At 38.5% G+C, this 16,733-nt stretch overlaps 1 protein-coding gene and 1 non-coding gene across 6 annotated transcripts in view; one reads left to right on the top strand and one right to left on the bottom strand.

Annotated features, from left to right (window-relative positions):
• Positions 1-16,733, bottom strand: part of Ddx46 (DEAD-box helicase 46) — a 53,727-nt gene that overhangs the window by 9,634 nt on the left and 27,360 nt on the right. For 4 of the 5 annotated variants that reach the window (XM_020172903.2, XM_074058781.1, XM_074058783.1 and 1 more), the window contains 6 exons: positions 14,152-14,316; positions 13,499-13,661; positions 8,048-8,241; positions 4,999-5,136; positions 4,368-4,517; positions 1,231-1,407 (listed from right to left, as the gene is read on the bottom strand). In XM_020172903.2, the coding sequence (XP_020028492.1) occupies positions 1,231-1,407; positions 4,368-4,517; positions 4,999-5,136; positions 8,048-8,241; positions 13,499-13,661; positions 14,152-14,316 (987 nt within the window). The remainder of the gene's footprint in view (positions 1-1,230; positions 1,408-4,367; positions 4,518-4,998; positions 5,137-8,047; positions 8,242-13,498; positions 13,662-14,151; positions 14,317-16,733) is intronic. The other variant, XM_020172904.2, reaches the window with a different exon arrangement.
• Positions 12,636-12,827, top strand: LOC141418242 (U2 spliceosomal RNA). The gene has a single exon (XR_012442932.1). It is a non-coding gene; the product is annotated as a U2 spliceosomal RNA (small nuclear RNA).

Genomic DNA, 16,733 nt, shown 5'->3' with positions numbered 1-16,733 from the left:
ACAGGACCAAGGACCATGCCACAAGTTATTCACAAATCCTATTTATTTAACTCTTTAAATACACAGAAAGCATCTTTCTAATGAAGAGTCTTCTCAAACGTGCAATTTTGCAGTATGTTTTTGACCAGTAGTTCACTGTATCTTATTCTTGGTGAGAAAACTGAGTAATATTCAATTTATCTATTAAATATTCCACTGGATCACAGATATACCCTCGATAATGAACTACTTCATAGCACACACAGTATCGTATTTCTAAAATCATTCATGTATTTTGTGTCTCCTAGAAGTTTCCTCTGAATTAGAATCTTTGTACCACTAATTTTACTGAGGTTCTCCTCTATCATGGCCCAACCCAACATTCAATAAATTACAGTAAATGACTAACTCAAAATACTCTGAAATTAGTAAGCCATTCTTTCAGAATGCCATGAAAATTTACTTAGTTAAAAGTTGATTTTAAAAAAAAGGCTCCCAAGAAAATGATACCATGTGAAGTATTTAAAGAACATACTGCCTCACTATTTAAACTTGTTAGTTTGAGTCATAACTGGGTGTTTGCACATTTAGGGAACTGGTTGTGTACCCAATTATGCACCCAATGAGAGATTAAGGGAGTGGGGGGAGAGCGACTGGAAGTATGGCTCAAGTGGTAAAGTGGTAGAGCACCTGTGAGTTCAAACCCCAGTCCCACCAAAAAAGAAAGAAAGAAAGAAAGAGGGCTGACAGAGTGAGTCAAGTGGTAGAGTGCTTGCCTAGCAGTGGGAAGCCCTGACTTCAAAACCTCAATCCAGAGTTCCCAAAGAAGGAAGGAAGAGAGGGAGAGAAAGGGAAGGAGGAAGGGAGGAAAGGTGGGAGGAAGGGAGGGAGGGAGAAAAGGAACAATACTTCTAATTGAAAACCCCAAATCCAAAATGCTACAAATTCATAACTTTTTGAGCATCATGTCCAGTTTCAAAGCTTAGGGTACTTTGGATTTTCAGAGCAGGGATATTCAACTGCTCTATCAAAACCATGGTTAACATGCCTAACAGGCACTCTAGAAGAAGCACACAGCCCTGTGTTAACCACACCAGTGAAATCATCCAAATGCAAATACCAACGAATCCTTGAAAATGCTAAATTCTTACAAACCCGGCTTATAAGAAAAGTTGTTGACTCATGCTCGATATAATTCTTGAAAATTATCTAAATCAAAGTAATGACTGAGATTCGGAACAAAGTACTTAATACCTGAGACTCGATGCCCAAATTCTTCTGAGCATTGATTCTAAGAGCCAGTCTTTTGGCAATTTCTAATTTCTCAGCATTCCCTGCAGTTGGAGCAGGGACACTAGACGTCCCAGGAGCAGCCATGTCCTTTACTCTCTTCTTTGAATTAAACATGCTTTCAATTTGTTCATCAATCTACAACAAGGAAAAATCAGGGAAGGTTAGTAAAAACTGGATCAGAAATACTTATATCCACAAAAATTAGTAAGGAAAGCATTCACTGAAAGTCTAGAATCAGACAGTTAAAAAACATGCAAATTAAACTACACATGTCAATAGGAAAATATACCAGCTATACTAATATTACTATACCATTAATATCTTTAATGGTGATATATTTCATTATAACAATTCACTGTCTATGGTGGAAAAGTAAACAGATACAATTTTGTATGAACCATTTAATCAGATTTCTAAGAGGTCCAAAAATATACCCCAGTATGGCAAATAAATACACGCTCAAGACAGACTCGGCCGTATGATGCACCTCTCCTGCTCCAGGGCTCAGATATTGAGGCCAAATTATCCTACAATGAAAGAAGCTGGAAAGCGGGTATAACTCAAGGCCAGTGGATAACTAAAACACAACCAGTAATTCTCAGGGCAATGGTGCAACATGTTCTAAAGGCAGGGCTCTCATTCTCTACTCCAAAACTGCAACTGGATTTGCCTTAAAAACTGGTTAATGGTCAGGTGCTTACACCTGTAATCTCAGCTATTGAGGAGGTGGTGAGCAGAAGAATCAACTTTGAGGCCACCCTGAGCAAAAAGTTATCAAGACACACACACACACACACACACACACACACACACACACACACAGGGCACAAAGGGGCGGGGTGGAATGGCTCAAGGTGTAAGCCCTGAGTTCAAGTCTCCGTACCAAAAAAGAAAACATCTAAATAAATACATAAAATCAAGAATGGGAGACTGGTAGAATACCTGCCTAGCAAGCACAAGGCCCTAAATTCAAAAGCCAAAAAAATCAAGAATGGAGACTGTGTGTGGTGCTGGGTGGTAGGGTTAACTTTACTTTTGGTTTATTAACTTAAGTTGTTTTATTCTTTCTTTTTACAAAAGTTATATATTACTTTTAACAGCTAAAGAATCAACATAGGTCATCATGAGATTTTTTAAAACTGTTTAAAAAAATAATATAAAAAGTTGACCAAGATGGTTTTAAAGCATGGCTATAAATTATTTTCCACTCTTTCCTTCACAAGGTGGAGCCCCACACTTGAATGTGAGATGGACTTAGTGATTTGCTTCTAACAGAAAATTGGAGGTGATGGTATGTGACATCAGAGACTAGTTATAAAAGGCACTAAGGCTTCCTTTAGTACATGTGCACTCTGTTATCTTTCCCTCTGGAGGAAGCCAGCTTCCACAGGGAAAGTGGAGAACTGAGGCACCCTGCAAACCTTCAAAGGACTGCAGCCTAGGCCAACCACTTGACTGCAACCTTAGAGAGCCCAAGTCAGAGCTACCTGGCTAACCACCCAACTTTTCGTTTCTCTGGAACTATAAGACAATAAATGCTTATTATTTTAACTTGGTAAGTTTTGAATTGATTTATTACACAGTAACAGATACCCAGAACATTGACTTTATTGAACTCTGAGCTAAAAAGGCATACAAGAAAGAAATGGTGGGCTAGAGGAGTGGCTTATGCATAGAGTGCCTGCCAAAGAAGCATGAGGAACTGAGTTCAAACTCCAGTATCCCCCCCCCCCCAAAGCAAACAAGCAATGACCTTGAGTTACTAGGAAATCAGGGCCCATGTGCTGGTTGTGTTTAACTTCCAGTGTGGTCCTAGACCAAATTTTACTAGGCCTTACTTTCCTCAAGGACAAGATCAGAATGAATCCCTGTTCTGAGATAGAGTTGGATTTTTTGAGCGAAGGTACTGTTATATACTAGGCAGATTAGACAAATTATTATTGATATATCCTTTTGGGATCAGGATTCTGAAGAATACAGTCTGAAAGCTCCAATTTGCTAAGAACACGGGCTTTGATAAGAGTAATACTAACTGTGCAAACCTGAAGTATTCTTCCTTTGCAGGCTTAAGTCTCCTGATTATAAAATAGAAATATTCTGAGTTACATGGCTACTATGAGGAAATAAGCATCTTTTTTTTCTCTTTTTCTGTTTATTTTTTATAGTAAATCAAATATCATGTAAAACACTTGACACAGTGTGTAGTACTTAGTGGCACTCAAAAAATGTTTACTGATATTAAGGATGTTTGAAAATTATCAAATTTAAGAAGACTAAAAACCACAGTATACATCTATAATGCCAGCACTCAGAAGGTTGAAGCAGGAAGATTGTTAGTTCAAGGCTAGCTAAGGTTACATAGTAAGACCTTGTCTCAAACATAAATCAAAAATAAATATATAGATACACAGAAAACAGTCTCAGGAGGGGGTGTAGTTCAGTGACAGAGAGCACTTGCCTACCAATGCAAGGCCACAGATTTGATAGTCTCTGTTGTTGGGGGCATGACTCAAGTGATAGAGCACATGCCCAGCAAGCACAAGGCTCTGAGTTTGACAAGCCTCAGCACTGCCAAAACAAAACAATGTTTTTTGAGGGATGGGAAGCCAGGCTCTCTTTCATATTACTATGGTGGGTGCAGACTGGTACTGTCTTGCTGTAGAACAATCCAACAATGTTTAAAAGACCATATTAAGCATACTTCTTGGCCTAGCAATTCCACTTACAAATAAATCCACAAGACTTAATCTGACTGGTGTGCAAGGATGTGCAATGAAATAGTTTGCAATAGTAAATTCCAAATAGTGAATGTACTGAAAACTAGGAGTTTGATTCCCTCTACTATAAAACATCCACATAATGAAGTATTATGTACCCATACAGAGAAAGAGTGAATTTACTAATTGAAAGACTTTTACATACTATTTTTGTAAAAAGGTTATAAAGCAAAAAATAGATAAATATGAACATATGTGTCTCGCCCCACACATGCACACCCAAGGAAAACTGCTAGAAGGAGAATCAATAAGCCTTCAGCAAGACCACCAGTACACAATGACTTCAACTGCAAGAACGAGACTCAGAGAAACACTTACATCCACCGCAGCATCCTCGTCATCTGAGTCTTGTAGACCAAGTGCTGCTTTTTGTAACTTCTTCCTCTCATTGGCCAATGCTTGTTCTGTTTCATCAAACTTGAATCCCTTGCCAGAGAACCCACTACTCTTTTTAATTATTTTTCCTTCCTTTTAAGGAAAATTTAAAAAGTTAATTTCAGAGTAAAAATGTATTAAATATTTTAAGGTGGTATATGCCAATGGAACAAAAGTCACCTTGCATGTTTAAAAAAAACAGAGCTCTATATAGATTTCACAACATACTAAGTTCAAGCAAAAATAGATGATTTTGTTTTCACTTCCCCCCTCAATGAGTAAATGACAATAGTCTTATCAAGATGTTCAAATACTAGTCAAGCGCCGGTGGCTCACTCCTGTAACCCTAGCTACCCAGGAGGCAGAGATCAGAAGGGTCGAGGTTTGAAGCCAGCCTGGGCAAATAGTTCATGAAACCTTATCTTGAAAAAAATCCATCACAAAAAAGACCTGCTGGAGTAGCTCAAGGTGTAGGCCCTGAGTTCAAATCCCAGTACCGGAGTGAAAAAAAAAAATTTCAAATACTAGTTATATTAATGATTTGCATAAACGAAACAGACATTTTAAAACTCACAGCTTTCTGCTGATCTTTGAAATCGCTCCAAAGTTTCTCTAGATCAGGAGGCACTGCAGTCCCTGACAATTCAAGAGCTTTAATTATGTCACCAGCATAGCGAGCTTGGTCTTCGGTGATAAAAGTATAGGCATAACCCTAATGGAAGAGAAAATGTGGCACTATTAGGCACAAACACAATGAATCCTACTTAGATCACAAATAAGTGCAAAATATGAACTACCTAATAAATCCTTCAAATCTGACACTATTAGTAAACAATTTTAAAGGCCGGCCAGGTGCTGGGTGGCTCATACCTGGAATTCCAGCTACTTGGGAGGCAGGGATCAAGAGGATGAGGTTTGAAGCCAGGAGACCTTATCTCAAAAATGCCCAACACAAAAACAGGGCTGGTGCAGTGGCTCAAGTAGTAGAGTGCCTGCCTAGCACCAAACAAAGAAATAAACCAAAACAAACACTATAAAGGCCAGAAAAAAGTCCTATTAAATTCTTCAATGCTTCAAAGTGAAATACATGTTTAATATTTAAAATAAGGGAGCTGAAAGTGTAGCTCAGCGGTAGAACACTTGCCTAGTATGTGCGAGACCCTTGATTCAATCCTCAGCATTGCCAAGTAGATAAATGAGATAAGCAAAACAAAAAAATTTCTTAATTTCTTTACACCTAAGTAGAAATATGTGAGATTTTACACAACTGCGTTATTGTATATATTAATTCTCTTTAGTGTACGTTTTAATCTTCCTCTTTTTTGCTTTTAACTCATATTTGCCGCGAGCTGTGCGAGCTCCTGGTCCTACCTAACTGGGGGCGACTGGAGATGCAAAAAGGACAAAAGATAGAAGACAAACATGAGAAAGTTGGGATCAGGTGTACTTTGCTTCTTTATCTATTCTTTAAAACCTTTCTTCTTTTTTATTTCTTAAACTTTCTTTCCTAGATTCGCTTTGTCCCATGTTTTCTTTAATTTCAAAGTCTTGGCCTTCAGACTCACACTATCCCATGGTCCCTTTAATCTCTCTTAAAGTCTTGGCCCTCAGACTTATGCTGTCCCATGTTCTCTCTTAAAAGTCTCAGTCCTTAGACTCGCAGACACACAAACAACCAGCAGCAGCAGCAGCAGCGGCAGCTGCCAGCCACTGTCATTCAGCCGCAGTCCCCTCAAACCACCCTGGCAGTAGCTTCTGCCTCTCCCAAGCAGCCAACCAATCAATCAACAATCTTCAACCAATTCCTCCCTTTCCATTCAGCGAGTCTTTATATACAGTGGTAAACAAGGAGGTGGACCAACAGTCACGGGAAGGGGTGTGACACTGTAACAGGAGAAACCTGCGATCCCACTTCTCTGAACATAAACATCTTAGGAAATGCAACTGTGCTTCACTTTGCCCTCTTCTATGACCGGGGCCATGCCAAACTCAACCTGTAAATTTGACACAGCTATGCTTATGTCAGGTTCTCACAGGCTTCTCATAACCTGCTCTCCGCAGATATTAACTTCCTAGGATATTGCTTTCCATATTTTTAGACCAAAAAAAGTATGTAAATGCGTGTGTATTTGATTATAAGTACAAAGGACTTTATTATTTATTTTTGTAGCTATTTTACAAAAGTGAGATCAACTTCATCACCTTCCTAGGATTCTCTAAAGACTAAAGTTTCATTTGCCCCCCCCAGCGACTTCTTTGATACAATGATGTGGAAGGCCGTAGTGGTGGTAAGACAGCAGCAAACCATACTCAGGTTGTCTTCTTCACAACACACTCTGCCCCAGTGAACTATTATAAAAACATGGTTTAGATTTTACTTCACCATGGTTGAGCCATGGACTGTCACTGTGCCTTCCATAAGCTAAGAAAATTTACAATTTTATAGGGTTTAAATGCATATACAAAGGAATAAAGAACATGAGACTGTATGTGGCCCAAAAAACTACAGCTTTTAGTACTTGACTTTTGACTGATCACTTTCCGATTCCTCAGAATATCTCAGTTAAAGAATAAATGCTATCATTATCTACATGTTGTGTAACCTCAAGTGTGTGACAACTTTTAAGTGCATTTTTTCTCATCAATAAAAAGGACTAATACTTACCTCAAAAGGAAGTTTTGAGGACAAAATGCAATGACATATGTAACGAATTTAGAGCTAGTGGGGTGACTCAAATAATAGCAATGCCTGCCTAGCAAGCCTCAGGCCCTGAGTTCAAATCCCAGTACAACAACAACAAAAAAAAGACCTAGAATAGAGTTTGGCACACAATAAGTACACCATAAATGTAAGCTATTAATACTATTGTTGCTCCATTAGGAAACATCCAAGATTGGAAAAATCAAATATATTTCTGTCTGCATCTCTAACAACAGAATACTCTGCTGTTGCTCTATTGCTTTCAAAAAGAATGTCTGACTCTGGTTGTAGTTCATTGGTAGACCATTTGCTTACCCAAATGCAAGAACTTGGGTTTTTATCCCCAGCACTGCCAAAAAAGAAAAAGAAAGAAAAAAACAGAAAAAGGAAAAAAGAATGACTTTGCCAGCTGTGGCACATGCCCATAGTTCAGGTAGCAGGGGAATCACTTAAGACCAGGAATTTGAAGACAACCTAGGCAATATAGTAAGATCTTGCCTCAAAAACCAAACAAAAGAATGACTTAGAGTTACCAGAATACACAAGTCAAAAGAGCAAGCTGTGTGTGTGTGTGTGTGTGTGCGTGTGTGTGTGTGTGATGAAGTGTGGGGTGGGGTGTTTTTTATGCTCCCATGTTCTTAAAAAAAGGCAATAAAACATCCCAAATATACACATATGCATCTATGTGTATAGGCATTTTTAGGCAAAGGAAGGAAAAAAAAAAAACTAAACACACAGAAATGGCTGACAGTATCTGCCAATAGAAAGCCAATAGGAAGTAATTTTAACAATACTCAGACATGCATATGTGTACAAGTAATTTATCATTCTGTACACCCTACTAATACCCCCTTTACTATTATTTAGTGCTTAAAATACTAAAGAAAGGCCTATATTTAATACAAAAGAAACCAACATTTACCTTGTTGCCTGCTCTCCCAGTCCGCCCTGCTCTGTGCACATAGTCCTCATAATGGTTGGGGCAGCTGTAATTTACTACAAGAATCAGATGTTTCACGTCTAGACCTCGGGCGGCAACAGATGTGGCCACGAGAAGTTTGCAGGTTCCATTCTTAAAGTCATTTATGATGCTATCTCTGTCATATTGATCAATACCTGTGAGTAAAGACACAAGCTGTAAAACATGTTGGAATTTTTCATTTCCTTTGACAGAGAAATTAAATATGAAATAAGACTAAAATTGTTAGTGGCAAGATTAAAGGCTATTCACTCATTCATGAATCTCCCAAATTTGCCCATCTTATAACTGCAGAGGTCCAATCTGAGAATCGCCAATTTCAACCCGTTTTAGGGACAAAGAAAAAGCAAAAACATTCAGCCTGCACTAACAGGAATCACGTTTGCCTCTTTCTCTTGTGGGATATTTAGAGCACTGCCACTCGGTTTTGCCCAAGGACCAGAAGCAGCATCACCTGAGCTGGCTGACTAGAAAAGCAGAATCTCAGGTCCCACCCAGAACTACTATGTCAGAACCTGCATTTTAACAAGATCCTTGTGTGAATTTCACATATGTATTAAACTTTAAAAGTATCCAACTTTATCTCTCTTCAGTATGTGACCCAAGAGGTTAGGGATGAATGACAAAGCGGAAGGTAACACAAAAGTGTTCTGGTACAAAATGCCCACACATTTTCTGATGGAATACCCAAGAATCTCTGGTATAGAGAAAAGAATCCTCAAACCTTAAAACTCATATTTGCAAAAGATATCACGTAAAATCTGGGTTTAATACATACACACAGATTCATTATCATCTCTCTTTGCTTTCTTGTGGGGCTAGATATTATAGGTGTGAACCACCAGCACCTGGCAGAACTGTCTTAATGAAAAGAGCCATCAGAAAGAGTTCAGGCTGGATGCCAGTGGCTCACATCTATAATCCTAGCTACTTTGGAGGCTGAGATTGGGAGGACTGCCATTTGAGGCAAGCTCGGGCAAACAGTTCAAAAGAACCCATATGCAAAATAACCAGAGTAAAATGAACAGCAGGCATTGTTCAAATGATACAGTACCTGCTTTGCAAGTGTGAAGCCCTTAGTTCAAACCCCAATCTCACCAAAAAAAAAAAAAAATAAAAATAATAATAATAATAATGAGTTTAGAAGACACACACTGGAAAAGAAAAAGGGGAAAATCTTGGGGAAAAAAAACAAAAACAGAGCAGGCAATGCTCAAGTGTGCATGAGAGCCAAGTATCTTGCTAATACCTAAAGCACACACTCATTGAGCAGAGTCCAAATGGCAGTATGGCTTAAAAAAAAAAAAAAAAAAATCAGCTTGAGATTTCAGATGATGCCCATTACAAGAAAAGCAGAGTTTACAGGCTACATCTGGCCAAATTAATGTATTATTTAGAAAAAAAAAAGAAGAAAAGAAAAAGAAAAACAAGGGAACACTAAGAATTCAGAATCTCTAAATGTATCATTCATAAAGTCCAGTGTAAAAACCAGTTATTAAACATACAAAGAAACAGAAACATAAAAGAAAATGAAAAGATAATTGATAGTTTGGTGTCAACATAACCCCAAGGTTACAGTTATTCAGGATGTTAAAGATCTATGCTATGATCAGGGACTTTAAAAACAAAACAAATCAAAACAAAACAAAAAAAACACTTGTAATGAATGCCTGAAAACTACTGAGAAAAACAAGAAAAAATAAGAGAACCCACTGGAAGTTTTAGAACTAAAAAAAAAAAACCCACAATAACTGAATTTAAAAATTCACCAGATGGACTTAACTGCTCATCTGGTTTGTCTAACACACACACACACACCCCAACGAAGTTGAAGACAGAGTAAAAGAAATTGTCCATTTTGCATTATAGAGGGGAAAAGTCTAACAACGACTGCATAAAGCATCAGTGATAGGTGGACACTATCAAAAGATCAAAACATATAAAAATTGGAGTTCTATTAAGAGAAAACACAAAAGCAGGAAAAAGCAAATAAGCAAGCAACAATAAGGAAATAACAGCCACAAATTTACAGATTCTAAAAGCTACATGAACCCCAACCAGAATAAATACAAGGAAAAGTATTCTTAAATAAATTTACCATACAACCCAATAATCTCATTCTTGATTATCTCCACCAAGCAATGAAAACTTACATTTACATAAAAACCTTAACTTGAACATTTAACAGCAACTCAATTCCTAACTGGAAAATACTTGAACTGGGTATAGTGCTTGTTTAGCAACAGCAAGGCCCTAGGTCCCCAGTACAACTGACACTTGCAACAGCATGGATTCATCTCAAGAAGCATGTGCTGAGTGAATAATAATGCATGACTCCACTTCTCTGAAATTCTAAAATAGGCAAAACTAATCTGTTGGAAAAAAAATGTTTAAAACAGTTGCCTCATGCTTGAAGAAAATGTGGGATTGGGGGATTTGTGTGAACATTATATTTTAACAAGGGCTTGAGTGTCACAGCTTACATGCATTTATGAAACTCATCAAATGGTTTGCTTAGAGCTTACATTTTAGCAGTTTGTCTATAGCTTCATTTTTAAAATACGAATTTCAACATTCAACTAGTACTAGGAATATGAAATTGAAGTGAAACACAGTGAGCTGATGCTACAACTTACTTTGGAACACATCAAAAAACTAAGAAAAATTCACACGTGGGTAGAAAACAGTTGAAGATATAATAAATACAACAAAATGCTGGTGGTAGAATCTAGTATCAGATATAAGGGTATTTGCTACACAATTCTCTCAGATTTTATGTTCAAGATTTTTAGTAATAAAAATGGTAAGAAAAAGACGTACACAGACACATGGAAAAGCCTTCTTTATCTGAAGCTTATCTTATCTATGACAACCGATTCTACCTCTTGATCACCCTGAAAACTGCTGAGTGGCCAATCTAACAGTCTTATGATGGCGGGGAACAAGCCACAAGTTGGTGATGTCAAGCCACTGAAGCGATCCTTGAATCACTTTGCCATGGGATTTAATAAGAGAAATAATAAAATTTCCTTACAATTTAAGGTAGCTGAGTTCCTATTTTCTATTCCTGGCACAAAACCAAAACACTTTTGGTTTCTCTTTTTTCAGGTTTCTCGTTTTTAGTGCTAGAGATCAAACCCAGGTCATTGCATGTGCTGGGCATGGTAAGCACTCTACCAGTGAGCTAAACCCTCCCCAAATCAGTATTAACAGTGCATGTCAAAAGTCTCCATGAAGCTCTCTGTCCTCTCAGAGCAGTCTGGTGTTTCAGGGTCTCACTGCGTAACCTAGTCTGGCCTGGAACTTTAAAGCAGTATACCACATGAGGAATTTCATGGTTATACATACTTTTTTCAAGTTTTAAAAAGTCTTACCTTCTCCATTCATAAATTTATAAAGCAACTGGGACTTTATTTACCTGTGTATTAATTGAGTTTAATTATAAGACTCAACATCAAACCAAAACTCTCTAGTTCTCTTTCAGAGACTCAGAACTGTCCAAAGAATACATTTGGAATGCACTTTGAGATATAAAACTTACATAGGCAAATCAGTGTTTTGGGGTTTTTTTTTCTGTTTTTTGTTTTTTGAGGTATTGGGGTTTGAACTCAGGGCTTCACACTTGCTAGGAAGACACTTTATCACTTGAACCACTCTGCCAACTTGACAAATAACTGTTAATCAAAATATTTAAAATTTAAAGTACATATAAGACAAAGAAGAAATCATCAAGGGTGAGAAATGTGACTCTGTGTTTCAAATATGGAGAAAAACTAAAGTTCTAGACTAGAAACTCTGCAACAAGTGGCAACAAAAACATTTTTAGCAGGTCTATAATCTCATCACTCAGGAGGCTGGAGGTGGGAGAATTGTGAATTCCAGGCAGCCAGGGCTACAAAGTGAGGCCCTGTGTCAAAAAACCAATGTTTAACAACTTACATATTTAGTATGGAAACAGTAAACTGGTTCACTGATTTTTAACAAATGAACCCCTCTGTTGCAGGGCCTTAATAATGAGGAAGGCTGGGGAAAGGGGCGGGGGATATAGTCAACTCCTATCCTTTCTGCTCAGTTTTACTATGAACCTAAAACTGTTCTAAAAATTAAGCCCCCCTCCTCCCCTTTTTAAGTGATACTAGAGTTTGAACCCAGAGCCTTCACTTTGAGCCACTCCACCAATCATTTTTTGTGTTGGGTTTTTTAAGATAGGATTTTGCAAACTATTTGCCCAGGCTGGCTCTGAATGGAGATCCTCCTGATCTCTGCCTCCTGAGTAGCTAGAATTACAGGAATGAGCCAGTACCTGGCAAGCCCTAATTTTTAAAAAGTAAGTGCAAAAAAGACTGGAATTAAAATGAAATAACCTGGGCATGCACCAGACATATAAACCAATGGCACAGAATAGAGCCAATACCCAGTATCATCCGTAATCACCTGCCAGTTTCTGGTTCTTGGCCAAAACGCCTCACAGAGGTCCACAGGGGCCCCTGGCCAACAGGCTGACTGAACTCCCAGTTAAGAGCCAGTACTAATCACTTCTCGGCCTTTTGGCTAAGATCAAGTGTAGTATCTGTTCTTATCAGTTTAATATCTGATACGTCCTCTATCCGAGGACAATACATTAAATGGATTTTTGGAACAGGAAAGATGGAATAGGGGCTTGCTCCGTCCACTCCACGCATCAACCTGGTATTGCAGTACTTCCAGAAATGGTGCACCCCCTCCTGGGGACTCAAAAAAAAAAAAAAAAAAAGAGCCAGTACTAACCTACCAGCCATATAAATGAGGCAAATTGGAAATAGATCCCCAGCCCAACTGAGCCATCCCTGGAGACACAGGATGAAACAATGAGTAGATGTGCTGAGCTGAGCCCAAGCTACAGAAACCTAAGAAAACAACTGCTGCCACTAAACTGGGAAGCAGTTCATTACGCAAAGCCATTGCTAGGGAGAACACCTAGTTAATGAAGGTAATTCAAACTGTTCCACATGTTTTGTTTTAAGCCCCACATATATGTAAATATTTCAATGTCACAGAAATTAAGACGTTACTTTAAAATTGCAATAAAATCTCTAGGTGCATCACAAGAATCTCCAGGAAGCATGTACAATGGGACAAATATAAGGGAAATCCGAAAAGTTTCACTTTAATTCTTCCTTAACTGATTTAAAAGTATTGAAATTTGGTCAAACCAATGCGTGCCTGTATGATTTTTATAGTCTCTAAGACATGGACGCTTACCACAGAAAGCTGCTATAAGTAAATCCCTTTGGTATAAATGATATGAAATTATAGAAACGAAGCAAATATTATTCAGAACACATAGGACAATGTTGGCAAGTCAAGGATAAGGATATAAAAGATATTTCTTGTGTGAATGAAATTAAGCATTACCTCCATGAAGAGACATGCAAGGATAAGACGCCCTCATTAAATCCTTCAGAAGACCATCAGCATGTTCTTGCTTATCCACAAATATAATGACAGATCCCGATTCCTGATAATGGCCTAGAAGCTCGAGTAACTTCAAGAATTTCTTTTCTTCTTCAATCACAATCTGAAAACACCAAATTGTACCAAGTTAATGGAGTAAAAAATGCAAATGTGTACCTTGAGCAGAAATATTCATTTATTCCTTAATTTGTGGTGAAGGAATAAACACTAACAACATCCTATAATTTAAGGAAGAGCTGGGAAATTTTTGATTTTTTAACTGGTAAGCCAACAAATAGAAAAAAAAAAATCCTGCAAACTTTCAGAGAATAAGAACTTCTCAAAGGTAGGCAAATGATCATCAGTTCTTTCTGTACTTAACCACAAATCCTAGTAACCAAAGATCAAGATAGGTGTGCTCAGCCCCCCACTTCTGGTGGGAGAAACAAAAAGAGCGTTTTAAACAGTCAGCTCCACATAAGAGAACAATGAAGTGTATCTGGCAGAACACTGATGCACACTACTTAATTTCACAAGTATCTGTCTACCTCACAAACAGTGATGCCAAAACGATCTACACAGTAAGAGGATTGAAGATCTTCTTAAGTACCTACCACTTGCTGCTCCACGTCTGAGCAAACCACACTCCTGCCTCCAACTTGTACTTCAATGGGTTTACTCAGAATTCTGCGAGCCAAAGCCTCCATAGCTCTGGGGAAGGTAGCTGAAAACATAACAGTCTGTCGATCAGGACGAACATTATCCACAATGCGCATGACCTAAGAAAACAGAACAAATACTGTGTCTGTAAGTCTCCAAAACTTATATAAGTTAAAAGCAAGTGGAAGGAACTAATTTTTTGGCAGTATTGGGGTTTGAACTCAGGACCTCATCCTTGCTAAGCAGGTACTCTACTACTTGAGCCATGCCCACAGTCCTAGAAGGAACTTTTGACAACTACTTATAGATATTTTACATTTTTTTACCTTAGAACAGCAGAACTTATTCTAACCTCTAATTTGCTGTTAATTATACTATCTCAAAAAATGACAATTCCACACGCTCAGGTGAATAGTCAAACTGCCATCCATCTTTGTCTAATCTATCACTCACCTTACAACCCCATCAATAAATTCAGTGGTCTTTAAGAGTACATCTAGGGAGTTCCAGCATTGTTTTCCTTCATTTATTCAACACATTTTTAGTAAGCACACCTTATGTGCCAAGCATTGTTAAGTGCTAGAAATATGCAATAAAAGCAGACCAAAGAAGGATGAGTACAGAACGATGGCAGAGTGGGAAGCAATCAGGAACCTGTCTTTCCACCTAGATAACTGCCACAATAGCAAATTCTGTCTGATGTAACTATTTTGGAATCCTGGAACCTCCTGAAGGTTTGAAACTTCCAGGGGAAGACGTGGAAGGTAAACTGTGATTAATTTCCACCAAATTTGAGTGTTTAGCACAGGAGCAACAACCCAGGTGGTGTCCCCTGCCCCGCAGCAGAGAAGTGTGCACATGTTCCTAGAGCAGTCTGCACATCCTGGAGGAACCAGGCTGAGCAAAAAGGATCCTGGTACTCTAAATACCAAGGATGTGTGCTGACTATTACTTTTCATAATTGGGGTATAGACAGAGGAAGTGGTCATTATCGTGGCACCCACCTCCCAAATTGCTATAAGACCCTCCTCCTACAGCTGAAGTGACTTTCAGGGGATTTAAAAGCCAGTGCCTCCTTTTTCTTCCCTTCATTGTTCTTTCTGTCCCTTTTGGGGAATAAAACATTAAAGACAAAGACACTGAACAGCAACTGAATACAGAGAGAAAATTAGAAAGTAGCCACACATTCTCAGAGAAAGGGACAGACTCAGACAAAAAAGACATGAGAAATCACAATAAACTCCTTTGTACAATATACACTAATAAAAAATGAAGGAAAAGAAAAAGACATAAGACCTTAAGTTTACACCTCAGACTGATCCCTGGCAGAGACCACTGACAACAATCAAAACAGCAACAACAGCAAACACTAAGGAAGACTCTTAACTCAGAGTTACATTACTAGATTCAAACACCCAGTTTTCAATAAAACCTCATCAGGCATACAAAGAAACAGGAGAGGATAGCCCATTCAAAGGAAAGAAACCTAGTTAATACAAACTGTCTGTGAAAAAGATGGTGTTGGCAGGTCTGCTAGACAAAAACTTTAAAACAACTATCTTCGCCAGGCACAGGGCACACACCTGCACTCTCACCTGCTCAAGAAGCTGAGGCAAGGTCACAAGTTTTAGACCAGCTGGAGCAACTTATGAATACTTTCCAGAAAACAAATTCTAAAGCTACAAAGTACAACAAATCTAAAATTGACTAGAAACCAAAGACAGATTTGAGCATGTAGAAGCATGGATCAGCAAACTTGAAGACAGGATGGAAAATGGTCTGGTCACCATAGCTCACACTTAACTACTGGGGAGGCCGAGATTGGGAGGACTGCAGTTCAAGGCTGGCCTGGGCAAAAATCTTTGAGAGACCCCATTTCAATCAATAGCTAGGCATGGTGGCACACACCTGTCACCCCAGTTATGACAAAAAGAATAAATCAGGAGAATCAAAGTACAGGCCTGCATGGGCAAAAAAGTGAGACCCCCCCCCCCGCCATCTCAAAAATAACCAGCAAAAAACTGGGCAGACAATGGAAATGATCAAATCTGAGGCGCAAACAGAAACAAAAAAAAGATTTTAAGAAAAGTAAGCAAAGAACAAGGAAATGAGACAGATTAGGACCCAATCCTCCCTAAGAGGACATGTTTTTCCTCTGTAAAGTCTACATAAAAGGAACTCAAAGAAATTCACCTGAGACAGATCATAATCAAACTTTCCATAGACAAAGACGTTTCTTCAGAGCTGGAGACTGAACCATGGCCTTGCACCATGCACGCTACCACTGCGTGCACTTCCTCCCAACAAAGAATTTTTTTTTTTGAGACAAGGTCTCCCTACGTAGCCCAGGCTAGCCTAGATCTTATAGTCCTCCTGACTGTACTTGCTGAGTAAATATAATTTTTTTTAAATGAAGAAAAATATGCAAATGTTTTTTTTGTGTGTGGTGCTGGAAATTGAACCCAGGGCCTCACGCATGCTCTAACACTTGCAGAGGCAAGAGCTCTAACACTAAGCCACACCCCCCCCAGCCTTG

This window comes from Castor canadensis, chromosome 16 (genome assembly GCF_047511655.1).
Source record: "Castor canadensis chromosome 16, mCasCan1.hap1v2, whole genome shotgun sequence".
Classification (NCBI taxonomy): Eukaryota; Metazoa; Chordata; class Mammalia; order Rodentia; family Castoridae; genus Castor; species Castor canadensis.
The sequence above is the reverse complement of the archived record's forward strand: the minus strand, read 5'-3'. Positions and strand labels throughout refer to the sequence as shown.